The following is a 13,223-nucleotide window of genomic DNA, read 5'->3' as shown; positions in this document are numbered from 1 at the left end:
TACAGTGGAAAGTTTTTAAGCCTTTAAGTAAAAACTTTGAGTGTTGAGTAGGAAATTGTGAGAGAAATTTCCTGATAGAGGGAATGCTTTAAAATGGTGACTTAGCTCAATAAGGACATGGTTATAGGTGAAGGGCAGGGTTATAGTTTGATTTAAAAAAAAAATTCCCAAGGATGTATTTGTGAGTAGAGGAGGTTGATTAGACTCCACCAAATCTAGTAAAGTGATTGGTTTATTAATTTATTTTGTTGTTGTTGTTGTTGTTGTTCTCTTTACAGCCTGATCCCAGCCCAGTCCCAGATCCTCCAAGTCCCATTTTCATGTCCCCTTCTTCCATTTCCCCTCTCCTCTTTTCAGAAAAGGGGAGGTCCCCAAGGGTTATCAACCCACCCTGGCACCTCAAGTCCCAGCATGACTAAGTGCATCCTTTCCCACTGGGGCCTTGTGTCCGTGACCCATCCGGCTCCCTGTAGCCTTCCTCCCACTCTTCCACAGAACTCCTAGGGCTCAGTCTACTGTTTTTGCTTGGCATTGTTTCCATCAGCTGCTGTGTGAAGCCTCTCATAAGACAGTTATGCTAGGCCCCTGTCCACAAGCACAGTAGAGTATCATGAATAGTGACAGAGGTTGGCTCTCTCCTGTGGGGTGGGTCTCTAGTTGGGCCAGTCATTGGTTTGCCATTCCCTCAATCTCTCCTCCATATTTACCCCTACACTTCTTGTAGGGTTGAAAGTTTTATGGGTGGGTTGCTGTAGTCTTCCCTTCACTGGATGCTCCATCTGGCTACAGGAGGTGTCATCTTCTTTAACCCCTTTTACAAAAATTCTCAGCTAGGAATTCTTTTTCACCCCCATATACTCCCAGGAAACTTCCCTCTTCCAGAGATGTCCGCCTGTTTCCATTCTCTCTCCCAGTCTTCTCCCTGCCACTTCCCTATTCTCTGCCCACCCGATTCCCACCTTGTTACCCTCCCCATGCCCTTCCGCCCAGGTCCCTCCATCCGTCTACTTAAGATGTCTATTTTATTTCCTGTTCTGACTGAGATTCAAAAATCTTCCCTTAGGCCCTCCTTGGATTCTTTGGGTCCATAGATTGTAGCATGGTTAACCTGTACTTTATGGCTAATACATACTTACAAGTGAGTACATACCAGTGTGTCTTTCTGGATCTGGGTTATCTCGCTCATGACGGTATTTTCTAATTCCATCCACTTATCCACCAATATCTTTGTTTTCAATAGCTGAGTAAATGTACCACATTTAAAAAAAAATCAGTTCTTCAGTTGAAGGACCTCTAGAATGTTTCCAGTTTCTGGCTATTAAGAATAAAGCTGCTATAAACATAGTTGAGCAAGTGTCCTTGTGGTATGGTGGGGCATCTTTTAGGTGTATGCCCAAGAGTAGAATAGCTGGGTCTTGAGGTAGATCTATTCCAAGTTTTCTAATAAACTTCCAAATTAATTATATAAGTGTGTACTCCCACCAACAATGGAGGAGGGTTGCCCTTTCTCTACAACCTTGCCAGCATGTGCTGTCACTTGAGGTTTTTTTTTTTTTTTTTTTTTTTTTTTTTTTTTTTTTTTTTTTTTTTTTTTTTTTATCTTAGCCATACTGAAAAGTGTAAGATGGAATCTCAGGGTCATTTTGATTTATATTTCCCTGATGACAGGATGGTGAACATTTCTTTTTTTCTTTTTTTTAAATTTATTTTTAAATTTATTCACTTTGTATCCCAGCTGTAGCCCCCTTCCTCATCCTCTCCCAATCCTGCCCTCCCTCCCTCTTCTCCTCCCATGTCCCTCCCCTAGTCCACTGATAGGAAGGTCCTCCTCCCCTTCCCTCTGACCCCAGTCTATCAGGTCTCATCAGGACTGACTGCATTGTCTTCCTCTGTGGCTTGGTAAGGCTGCTCCCCCATTAGGGGGAAGTGATCAAAGAGCCAGCCACTGAGTTCATGTCAGAGACAGCTCCTGTTCCCATTACTAGGAAACTTGGAGACTGAGCTGCCATGGGCTACATCTGTGCAGGAGTTCTAGGTTATCTCCATGAACGGTCCTTGGTTGGAGTATCAGTCTCAGGAAAGACCCAAAACAGATATTTTGGTTCTGTTGCTCTCCTTGTGGAGCTCCTGTTCTCTCCAGGTTTTTCTATCTCCCCCTTCTTTCATATGATTCCCTGCGCTCTGTGCTTCTTGGCCATTAGAAATTCTTCCATTGAGAATTCTCTGTTTAGCTCTGTACCACATTTTTTAATTGAATTATTTAGTTTGTTGGTTTTTAATTGCTTAAGTTTTTTTAAAATGTATTTTGGATATTAACTATCTGTCAGGTATAGGGTTGATGAAGATCTTCTCCCATTCTGAATGCTGCCATTTTGTCCTATTGACAGTGCCCTTTTCCTTACAGAAGCTTTTCAGTTTCATAAGGTCCCATTTATTAATTGTTGATCTTGGTGCCCAAGCTGTTTGTGTTCTGTTCAGAAAGTTGTCTCCTATACCAAGAGTTCAAGGTTCTTCCCCACTTTATCTTCTGTTGGGTTTAGTGTATGTGGTTTTATGTTGAGGTCCTTGATCTACTTGAACTTCAGTTTTATGCAGGGTGATAAGTATGTTTTTAAAATATATTTTATTTTTATTAATTACAGTTTATTCACTTTGTATCCCTCCTATAGCTCCTTCCCTCTTCCCTTCCCAATCCCACCCTCTCTCCCTTTTCTCCACCCATGCCCCTCCTCCAATCCACTGATAGGGGAAGTGGCCCTCCTCCCTTCCATCTGATCCTAGCCTATCAGGTCTCATTAGGACTGGCTGTATTGTCTTCCTTTGTGGCCTGGTAAAGCTGCTCCCCATCAGGGGGAGGTAATCAAAGAGCAGGCCAATCAGTTCCTGTCAGAGACAGTCCCTGTTCCCATTACTATGGAACCCACTTATAGACTGAGCTGCCATGAGCTACATCTGTGTAGGGGTTCTAGGTTATCTCCATGAATGGTCCTTGGTTGGAGTATTTGTGTCCAGCTTTCTTGGTTCTATTGCTCTTTTTGTGGAGCTCCTGTCCCCTCCAGGTCTTTCTATTTTCCCCTTTTTTCATAAGATTCCCTGCAGTCTGCCCAAAGTTTGGCTAGGAGTCTAAGCATCTGCTTTGATACCCTGCAGGGTAAGGTCTTTCAGAGACCCTAAAGAAACCCAGAATTGCTAAAACAATCCTCTACAATAAAAGATCTTCTGAAGGTATCTCCATCCCTGATCTCAAGCTGTACTATAGAGCAACAGTAGTAAAAACTGTATGATACTGGCATAGAAACTGAATGGTGGATCAATAGAAGACCCTGAAATAAACCCACACACTTATGGGTACCTGATTTTTGACAAAGATGCCAAAACCATACAATGGAAAAGATAGCATCTTCAACAAATGGCACCAGTCTAATTGGATGTCTACATGTAGAAAAATGCAAATTAATCCATACTAATCACCCTGCACAAAACTAAAGTCCAAGTGGATCAAAGACCTCAACATAAAACTAGACACACTTAACCTGTTAGAAGAAAAAGTGGGGAGGAGCCTTGAACTCTTTGGCACAGGAGACAACTTCCTGAACAGAACACCAACAGTACAGGCTGCTCTAAGATCAACAATCAATAAGTATATTTTTAATAGGAACTTTGCTAAATGATAATTACATTATAAAACATTTAAATTTCTATGGTAATATTTTTATGCTGAGAATTGAACCCAGGGACCCCATACATACAAGGTGGATACATCCCACTCTGCTAACCCCAGACCTTATTTAAGGCATTGCAAGGGAAAGCTGAAGCTGATATTCATGAGACAGGCCTCTAGAGAGGTGCTCCCAAAATTTCTAGAGAGCCTAAATTGTGAGTTAAAGTGTATTTTTTCTTCGAGGTATACATCTGCAATCTTTGTGCATACAGCCTTTTATAGTAACAGTTTACGCATAGAACTCAGAATAGTAAGCTTTAATTTGAAGACAAAACGGGTATTTATGAACAGCCATGCTTAAAGGTAAAGCGAGAAGCGTAGTTTCATGTCTTGTAGTGTTATTATTCTGCATTAGGTGTGGAAAGCTTTGTTGACAAACAGCAGAAATCCTCAGTGGGTGGGGCCTTCTGGGAATGACAAAGGATGTGATGGATTTTGTTCTCCTTCACTGATTACATTCCTGGGTCACTGATTGACAGCTTTTTTTTTTTTTTGAAATGTATTTCAAATGCTACAAAATTCCTCACCCCATTTTACTCTCATTGTATTTATTTGACTTGAGTGTGATGTGTCCTAGATTTTATTGGTTTTCTCCCCAGCTATGACCAAATGCATCCTTAGCAAAGGTTGAGACAGTCTTTGTGGTACCAACAGGCAGTGTGAGAATAGAGGTTGTGATTCGCGGGGTATGCATAGCTCAGGGTTTGTATGTGTGTGCATGTCTGTGTGTGTTTGTGTCAGTCTGTCTGTCTGTGTTTGTGTATGTGTGACATCTCCCTTCTCTTTTCAGGCGCTCCATGTCTAACTGGAAGTTGTCCAAAGCCCTTTCTCTGGAGATGATTCAGCTGAAAGAGAAGGTGGCCAGATTCTCCTCAACCTCCCCATTCCAGAACCTTGAGATTATCGCGACACTGGGCGTTGGTGGGTTCGGAAGAGTGGAGCTTGTAAGGGGTTTACGTTTCAAGCCTCTGAGAGAAGCATTTGCCTTTTTTGTTTTGTTTTGTTTCTCAGCTTATGTTGGAGGAATATATGAGTTGTTATTGCTAGCTTAAAGTGTTTTGAACCAGAGGAAGCAAGTTTCTGTCTATTTGTGCTTGCAAATAGTAATTAGATGCTCTCTGATATCATATCCTGTGATAAATTTTTTGATAGTAATTATTGAGAAATGAATTAAGTAAGCATTCTGAAAGATTATGAAATGTAAAACATGTATTTCCTAGCAACAAATTACACATACATCCATGTGTACAATCAAAACACAGCATATCTCTACTCTAAAGGAAAGGAGAATGTGGCTGGCAGAAACACGAGAGGTGGAGTTCTTAATATTATAGTTATATTCCTTAAGCAACCCTACCTCTATGTCTGTGTTTGGCTCTCATTACCCTATTTTTGGGTTGTATAAAATTTCCCATCAGAGAAAAAGGAAAGACAATGAATGCAAAAGGGTGTTTGAAGAGCAGCCTTCCGCAGCACTCAACAGGCGGCTGTGAGCTGAAGCCTGATTTCAGTTATCTTCCATGTCTGTGCTTAATAATCAGCTCCCAAGGAACAGATCCTGCGTCAGATTGAGTGTTCTGAGGAAACTGTGCTCTTCTTGGGTGCAGATGGCTCTGAGCCCCTGGCAATCACCAAGCCTGTCTTTGTCCAGACGATTTTTAACAACTCACTGTGCGGTGACCTCCAGGAGCTACGCTCATGCCTTTGTCTGCAGGATGGCTGGATGCGTGATGCTGCTACAGATGGCAGCAGAACAGTCCGCACCCACTCCATCATCTCTGATGGGTGAAGGGAAAACAACTTGCTAACAGGGCTAAGAATATTTGCAATGGGGTCTTTTGCTCTATGAAGGTGTTTTTCTGCACTGGCATTTTCCGCCAAAGAACACAGCTAAAGGGCTGAATTAATAATGCTGAGATCTGCTCTCCTAGATAATCATTATCATAGCAGATTTTCTCTGCTTATTTGAGATCTGTAAACATTACCAATGGTCAATATGATCCCTATATGAGATGTGGATTTCCATTTACCATCTAGTATGATTGTCTGCTTGTGGATTTTTATAGCTGTCAGAAAGAAATACTTGTTTTCAATGTTGATCTCCTTTTAAGGAAGAGTTCTAATTTTTGTGTACAGAAAAAGTCCTCTCTTACTTTCCAGTACCAGTTTCTACCCTGATGGATCTGTGCTTCTATAGCCCGAGGTGCCTTTTGAGATTTGGGAATGTGCCTGATACAATCAAGGAAATACGTTTCTACTTCTAATTAATTTAAAATTAAATAACCTCATGTGATTGGTAGGCTGCCCACTGAATAGAGCAGACACGGAATTTGATGAGTTTCTTTGAAAATTAGGGGTGAATATCAAGAAATAAGAAGCTTTGGATATCAAAGTTTCTTCTTTCTTATCAAAGCTGTTTGTGATACACAATCACAACTGAAGAGTCCTATCAGTAAAATTTAATCAGAATGTATTGTCCTATTTCAGTACATAAATTTTAGAACCAAATTATATGAAGTATTTTGGAAATGATTAGAAGTGCATCAGGTTAGTTATATAGAAATCTGGCCTAGAGGGATGAGTGGTTGAGTTTATATGCTCTCTATATGTAAAACCACTTAACTCTCATTAATAAACATATTATATTACCTATTGAAAATGACTGTGGTACGTTAATTATGAGAGTCCTTCTATTTCTCACATAGGTTAAAGTTAAAAACGAGAATGTTGCCTTTGCGATGAAGTGTATAAGGAAGAAGCACATTGTTGACACGAAGCAACAGGAACACGTCTACTCTGAAAAGAGGATCCTGGAGGAGCTGTGCTCCCCATTCATCGTGAAGTAAGTGAGCAGCTGGCATGCTGGGAAGTGTTGCTCTCAATTCCAGTGGGGTCATGGGTAGGAGTCTCCAACTGCTTCTATTCTAGGGAAACCTTGCTAAGGCACACGCACGTGCATGCGCCTGCCCGCACACATGTGTGTCTGTGTGTGTGTGCGCATGCACGCACATGGGGGCATCATTATAAAATAGTTGCAGCTAATCACTTTATCCAAAGCTCATGCTGAATTTGGAAATAAGGAGCCACGAACCCACAAGCTCCAGCTCAGTGTCGGTGGATGTTAAATGTCTGAGGGGTGGGGCATGTGGGTACACACAGCTACCAAAGGGGAACATACCTAGCCCTAGAAGCTCAGAGTTTCACAGTGACCCTCTCCTGACAGTCATTCCCTGTACTTGTTAGCAGATTGGAGGAGATACGCCATCACCCTCCTTACTTGTGTATTTATCAGCTACTGTTAGAAGCCAGTTCACATTTTCATTTACTCTTTAGTGACTACTAAGTTCTGGTGATGTGTAGCCTATAAGAAAGACCAAATGCCTTGTGAGAATCTTCCAAAAAAAAATAATAAGACGGATCCTAGGCAATGGTGACAATAGTCATTCAATTATATTTATGTTTTTCCAGAATTCTCTTTTAAAATTAATATCGTATTAATGAACTGTGATGGGCAGCTTAGGTTTGTATTCGTTTTTACAATACCAGCTCTCTGCAAAATGCTTGATGTACCGTATGGTAGTAATGATGCTTGGAACAATATGTGGGAAGACATTTACTATGCTGTGAGATTTATGCTTAAGGGACTCCGAGAATTTGAGAGCGGTGGTGAGGTCATCACATTTGCATCACTGGCCTGTCATGGGGAAGTGAACCAGGAATATACATACGTGTTTTCCAGTAAATGCTTGTCAACAGTAGCATTTAAATAACATAAAATTGATGCATAATCGCATACATTTATATGTAAAATAAGAAGCTGTTTGTATAACTGATGAGCAAATAGGTACGCCATGTGGCATCCAGCCTGGGGTACAGCTCTGGAGCCCACACTCCTGAGACATTTTTATTCTCTGACTGGCCTGGTACTATGTGTCCCAGGATAACCCTGAACTCACAGAAATCTTGCTGTCCTGAGTGCTAGGATTACGAATGTGTGCCGCTAAGCCCGGCTTCTAAAGAGACCACTTAGTACAGTTGCTGTGTTTGGGCATCATCTGGTAGCTCTCCTGGCTGCTTCTCTCTTACGGTGAAACTAAGAAAAGGGACTTCAACCTTCCCTCTCCCGTCTCTCCGTCCTCCCATTCCTTTCCTGTTCTCCTCTCATTCTTTCTTACCTATTTTTACTTTATGTGCACTAGTGTCCTCCTGCCTTCACATACGGGCACCACATGCATGGCTAGTGTCCATGAAGGCTGGGAAGAGGGTGATGGGTTTTAGATGAAACTGTCATTTTAGATGATCAGGAGAAGGCCTATAGGTGTGGAGAACTGAACCTAGGTCCTTTCTGAGAGCAGCAGGTGCTGTAATTGCTGAGCCATCAATTGGTCATAATTGCTGAGACAGGTTCTCCTTGAACTCTGAGCAACAGAACATGTTTTCACCCTTGCTGGTACTGAACATAGAAAACTGCCCGGACACACTGCTCAAGGTCCATACTCTCTTACCGAGCTTTGAGTACGGAGGCCTGTGAAGTGTAGCTGGACTTTTTGGCTACTTTATTAGGTTCTTTTATCTACCACTCTTCTCCACCTTTATTCTACCGTTCCAACTTCCCAACATTAGGTAGGAGAGAAAGAAGGGTACAGTGGAAAGGAGCCATTGGCATTGTTAGACTACTTCCTGCTGATTGGGGGTGTCAAGTTCCTTGGGGCAGGGTTGGTCTTCACAGACAGGATCTCCAATTTCTAACAAACTTTGACCAACAGTAGCCAGCAAACAGTAATAGCAGCAACAGCAGCAGGAGCAGCAGCAGCAGCCCCTCGGGCTCTGGCATTTATGTAGCCACTGAAGAGTCCCCAGAATTCCCAATGTAAACTATCTTCAGCTGGCAAAAATCACAGCCCAGCAAGAGCACTAGACAAATCATAGTCAGCCACTGTGGACAGTCTGAAGCAGCCCCATATTCCCACACCTGGGATTAAAGCAAAAACATATTCCCATAACAATTCTGGTTGTTTTTTTCCTTTCCTTTCCTTTTCTTTTCTTTTCTTTTCTTTTCTTTTCTTTTTTCTTTTCTTTTTAAGAAACCAAAAATTCTCACTATAGTTGAGTATAGTATCTTTTTCCTTCTCAGGCATCATTTTTATCATCAGAACCACTTTATGTACCATCTAATTTCCAGGGGGTTCCCAAGGGCAGCGGAGCTCCTTAGAGGTGGGCCTTTGCTGAAACTAGATCACACAGAAAGCCACTCACCCAGGATTCTCCTCTAGCCTTACTACTTAAAAGAATGCAAAGCTATTCTCCACTAGCCTTACCACTTAAAAGTTTTTGTCTCCTAGTCTGTTTTTAATACTAGCCTACCAGTTAGGAGGCAGACAACATGAGTATAATGGACTGTGATGCAAGGTACATAGGAAGGTGATACACACACAGGCCTGTGGCTTTGGGGAAGAAGGAGAGGCCCTATTTGATAGTTGTGATAATGAGCTACTTTATGACAAACATGGCCTTGGTGCTCAGCCTTTCAAGAACGGTAGAACTTTGACAGTGAAATGGAGATAAGGAAGTTCAGTCTGAGGGCGGAGGCAGGGCAGTGTAGGATGATCTCAGAGATCCAGTGCAACAGGGATGGCCAAAGAGGGTTTGGTGAGAAGCCCTCTGTAGCTGTGGGATATCTACGTGGAAGTGGGACTAATGGTTGCTGATGATAACCTAACCAGCTTCAAAGACGTTAGGGAGTATGCGTCTAATCATGTTTTCATCTGTCTCCACAGATTGTATCGTACTTTCAAGGACAATAAATATGTGTACATGCTCCTGGAGGCCTGCTTAGGTGGGGAGCTGTGGAGTATATTAAGGGACAGGTAATGAAAAGCAATAAGTTTTATCAACTCACATCTGGGCTGGGCTATGAGGAAGGTACTAGGACATGATTATAGGAGAACATTGTCAGTTATATAACAGGGTAGTAATCGGTGTATTTTGTTGACTATCGTTAACTACAGAAGTATCATGTGGACCTTCTAAAGTACTCTGTCATCCTAGGATATGGACTAAAGGTCACATGGACAGTAGGAGGCTGACCCTGTGGGATAACTCAGATTTGAAATGCTCAAAAGGGGATGTGACAGGGGCTGGTTAGGTCCTCACCAAACAAATCAGAGTTGGAAGTCAACAAAGGTTTGATACAGTCATAATCAAAGATAAGTACAAGGCAGCTTCTATGTAGAAAGCGCAATGGTTTGAGTTTGGATGTTTCCTAGACAGTATAGAATTATCTACATAAATATAGGTTATAAAAGCATAAACTTTAGATAAATAAGATTAGCATTTACCTGAAGAAAGAGGGTGATACTAAAATATCCCACTAATATGAAAGTTAAATAATTACAGAGCAGTTGCATATTTGTATGAAAATGGTAAATCAGATGACTCTCTAAAGATGACAAAAACTGGAAAAGGCAGAGAGGCAAGGAAAGAGAAGTAGAACAGCTCTGGACTTTGGAGCAGCAGAAAGGGAGGAGACAAGGACATCAGAAGAGCCACTGAAAGGTCACTGCGTTACAACAAAGGAGTTATTGACAGGCAGATCCTGGGACATTCTTCTTTGACACCACGTTTATCAACCGTGGCTGCACAACACAACTGCATGTAAAGCTCTTATAAACCAAAAATGTTGTGTCCCAATACCACTAGTTATGGCTCATTTTACCAGGGTGAGGGACATTTGTTTAAATGCTTGTCACTGGACTCATGGCTGAGACCCACTGAGGTAGGCGTGTAAGAAAACAGATGTTAAGAGCATGCTGGATTCCCATTGGAAGAACAAGGAAAACAAAGGAGACATTCGGGGTGGCTGTGGAAGTGGTACCACAGTGCATTTTGCTTCGTGGATAAATGGCTTATAAATCTGTGTCCATGGGGAAGAGTGTTACTGCTTTCTGTTAGGCACTGTGCTTACCCCAAGAACAACTCTAGTGAGGGGTAGCAAACCCATCTTTGAGGCATGCCTCTCCAGGTTTTGGACACTTGGATAACTTACCTGACAATGTGGAGAGTGAAGAAAGATGAGCTTTCAGGAATCACACTGAATTTTCTCTCTGAAGTCACACAGTTTGATTATGGCATGTGGCAAATCATCACCACATTAGAATAACAAAACCAACATGTATAGAACTAGATAGCATCCTTATATGGAGCAACTCTGATAAAAGATCAAAGAGTGCCCAACTGGGAGGTGCTATGAGCCACTTTCTCTTAGGATTACTGGTTTGTGCTGAGTAGACAAAAAGGAAGTGACTACCACTTGAACTCTTTTTTTAGTCAAATGATGCAATTTAGAAGTCTTGGTCAAGCTTTTCATTGAAATAGTAGCCTATTCCCAGAGTATTCCACAGGTGAATAAAAGTCTTTCTTTCCCTGTTTTGTATGTCTATCTGGTTACCAGAAAGAAACACATACATGTGGGTGTTTGTTGTGGTTTTTATAAAGTGTTCCTAGCATTTTCAAATGATCTGTTTATAGCCCTTGGCATATGAAATATATATTGATGTTAATGATATAATAAACTCATTGCCATAGGCTGGCGAGGCTGTAGGTAGAGACAGTCGGTAAACTGTTTACCGCATGTGAATCGGGGTCCAGGTTTGAGTGCCCAGAACCATGTACAACCGAGCATGGCGATATTCACCTGCAACCCATGTTCCTACTATGAGATAGTGGATGGAAACAGAATTCTCAGGAGCTTGGTGGCTAGCTAGCAATCAACAAAGACAAGACCCTGTATCATATAAGGGGCAAAACATTCACACCTAACTTCCACATGTGCCACAATCTCTCTTTCTTTCACACACACACTCACACTGACAACATGTAAATGAGAACAACACCAAAGCCATATACAGAGAATTAAGAAGAAAGACGTTGTCATTGCAGAGGCAGCTTTGATGAGCCCACCTCCAAATTCTGTGTGGCTTGTGTGACGGAAGCATTTGATTACCTGCATCGACTAGGCATCATTTACAGGGACCTGAAGCCAGAAAACTTAATTCTGGATGCTGATGGCTACCTTAAGCTGGTAAGGCAAGTTTTCTTACTCGTGGTATCATGTGAGATATTTCTGCACCGAAGTCGCACCCTAGTCACAGTCTCTTTCTAGTTTTGGTGCAGCTGCTATTTTTACTCCATGGGATGTGGGCCTTCATGGCTACTTCATGCTTAATACTGTGAACAAGGCTATACATACATTCACTTTAAGTGTTTATTTCTTTTTATGTGTATGAATGATTTGCCTGCATGTGTGTATGTTCACTGCATTCATGCCCTGAGCCTGAAAAGCCATTAGAGGGTATCCAAAACCCTGGAACTGTAATTGCAGACTGCTGTGAGCTACCGTGTAGGTGCTCGAAACTGAGTCAGGTCTTTTGCAGGAGCAGCCAGTGTTCTTAACCTCTGAGCCATCTCTCCAGGAACAATGTAAACATTCTGTTTTGGCCCAGTATTTGACCCATTTCTACAAGTCTTCCTGAAGATTCACATCATAGCATGCCTTTAGCATTTGTTTGTATTGTTTAATCATTTTAACTGTGTTTTGTTTGGGGTTCCACATAGGACCTGCCTTGTGTGGAATAAAGAAGTTAGTGTGATTTCTGTCTTAAGGTATTTGTTTTCTAAGTATGAAGAGAAGGAAACATGACCATTGGTAGCTATTTTGAAATCTTTCTAGTTGTTCTAATAGGCAGTGAGAGTTCAGAATCTATGATACCACAGGCGCAGTGAGAACCAGCTTTCCTTGCTGTCTATCTCTGTGGCCCATTAATTTTCAATAAGAATCTATTGCATATCACAAAGATCATAAAGGACTACCACATAAACGTCTTTCTGTGAGAAGCTGATAGAACTCGATGGTCAAGCTGCAGAAAATCCAGGGCACTTTGGACCCCAGGAGGAAAACCTACAGGATGGGAAACCAAAGTGGCTTTCCAGCATTCATTTGAATAGCTCTTCCAAGATTTCAAGCCTGATCTGAGCTCCACACTTACAGGGATATTGTTACCTTAGGCTTTGGATGTAAGGAAATAATATTATTTACTGCTCAGTTATCATATGCAGATGCTGTGTTTAACTTTAACAGTAAATCTATTCAATAGTTTATAAGATATGGTTAATTGTCAAATTTAGCTCGAGTGATTAAATCTGTTATGCTTAATTTCTAAGAGATCTTTTTATTTTTTTTTTCCTATGAAGTAAAATAAGAGCCCTTTCATGTGAAACCTGGCTCACTTCCAGGAATCGTTTTGATCCATTCAAGCTTCATTTTATCCATGAAAGACAGCTTTCAGAACGGGTGAGGTACAAACACAAGGCTTCAATCGCTTCTCTTATTCACAATTCGCGCATTGACTATGCCTTCCACTGCTCTGTAGGGAAATTCTCTGGAATAATCTAGAAGAAAGAAAAACTATCATGAGGGCTGAAGACTGTTTATTAAATTTATCTC

General features: G+C 41.5%; 1 protein-coding gene across 2 annotated transcripts in view; it reads left to right on the top strand.

Moving 5' to 3' along the window:
* The window catches only part of Prkg2 (protein kinase cGMP-dependent 2), a 105,557-nt gene that overhangs the window by 58,906 nt on the left and 33,428 nt on the right, over nucleotides 1–13,223 (top strand). For both annotated transcript variants that reach the window (XM_060380989.1, XM_021658894.2), the window contains exons 11-14: nucleotides 4,512–4,665; nucleotides 6,427–6,563; nucleotides 9,499–9,588; nucleotides 11,660–11,801. In XM_060380989.1, coding sequence (XP_060236972.1) covers nucleotides 4,512–4,665; nucleotides 6,427–6,563; nucleotides 9,499–9,588; nucleotides 11,660–11,801 — 523 coding nt within the window. The remainder of the gene's footprint in view (nucleotides 1–4,511; nucleotides 4,666–6,426; nucleotides 6,564–9,498; nucleotides 9,589–11,659; nucleotides 11,802–13,223) is intronic.

Source organism: Meriones unguiculatus, chromosome 3 (genome assembly GCF_030254825.1).
Source record: "Meriones unguiculatus strain TT.TT164.6M chromosome 3, Bangor_MerUng_6.1, whole genome shotgun sequence".
Lineage (NCBI taxonomy): Eukaryota > Metazoa > Chordata > Mammalia > Rodentia > Muridae > Meriones > Meriones unguiculatus.
Note: the sequence above shows the minus strand (reverse complement) of the source record. Positions and strands in the feature narration are given on the sequence as shown.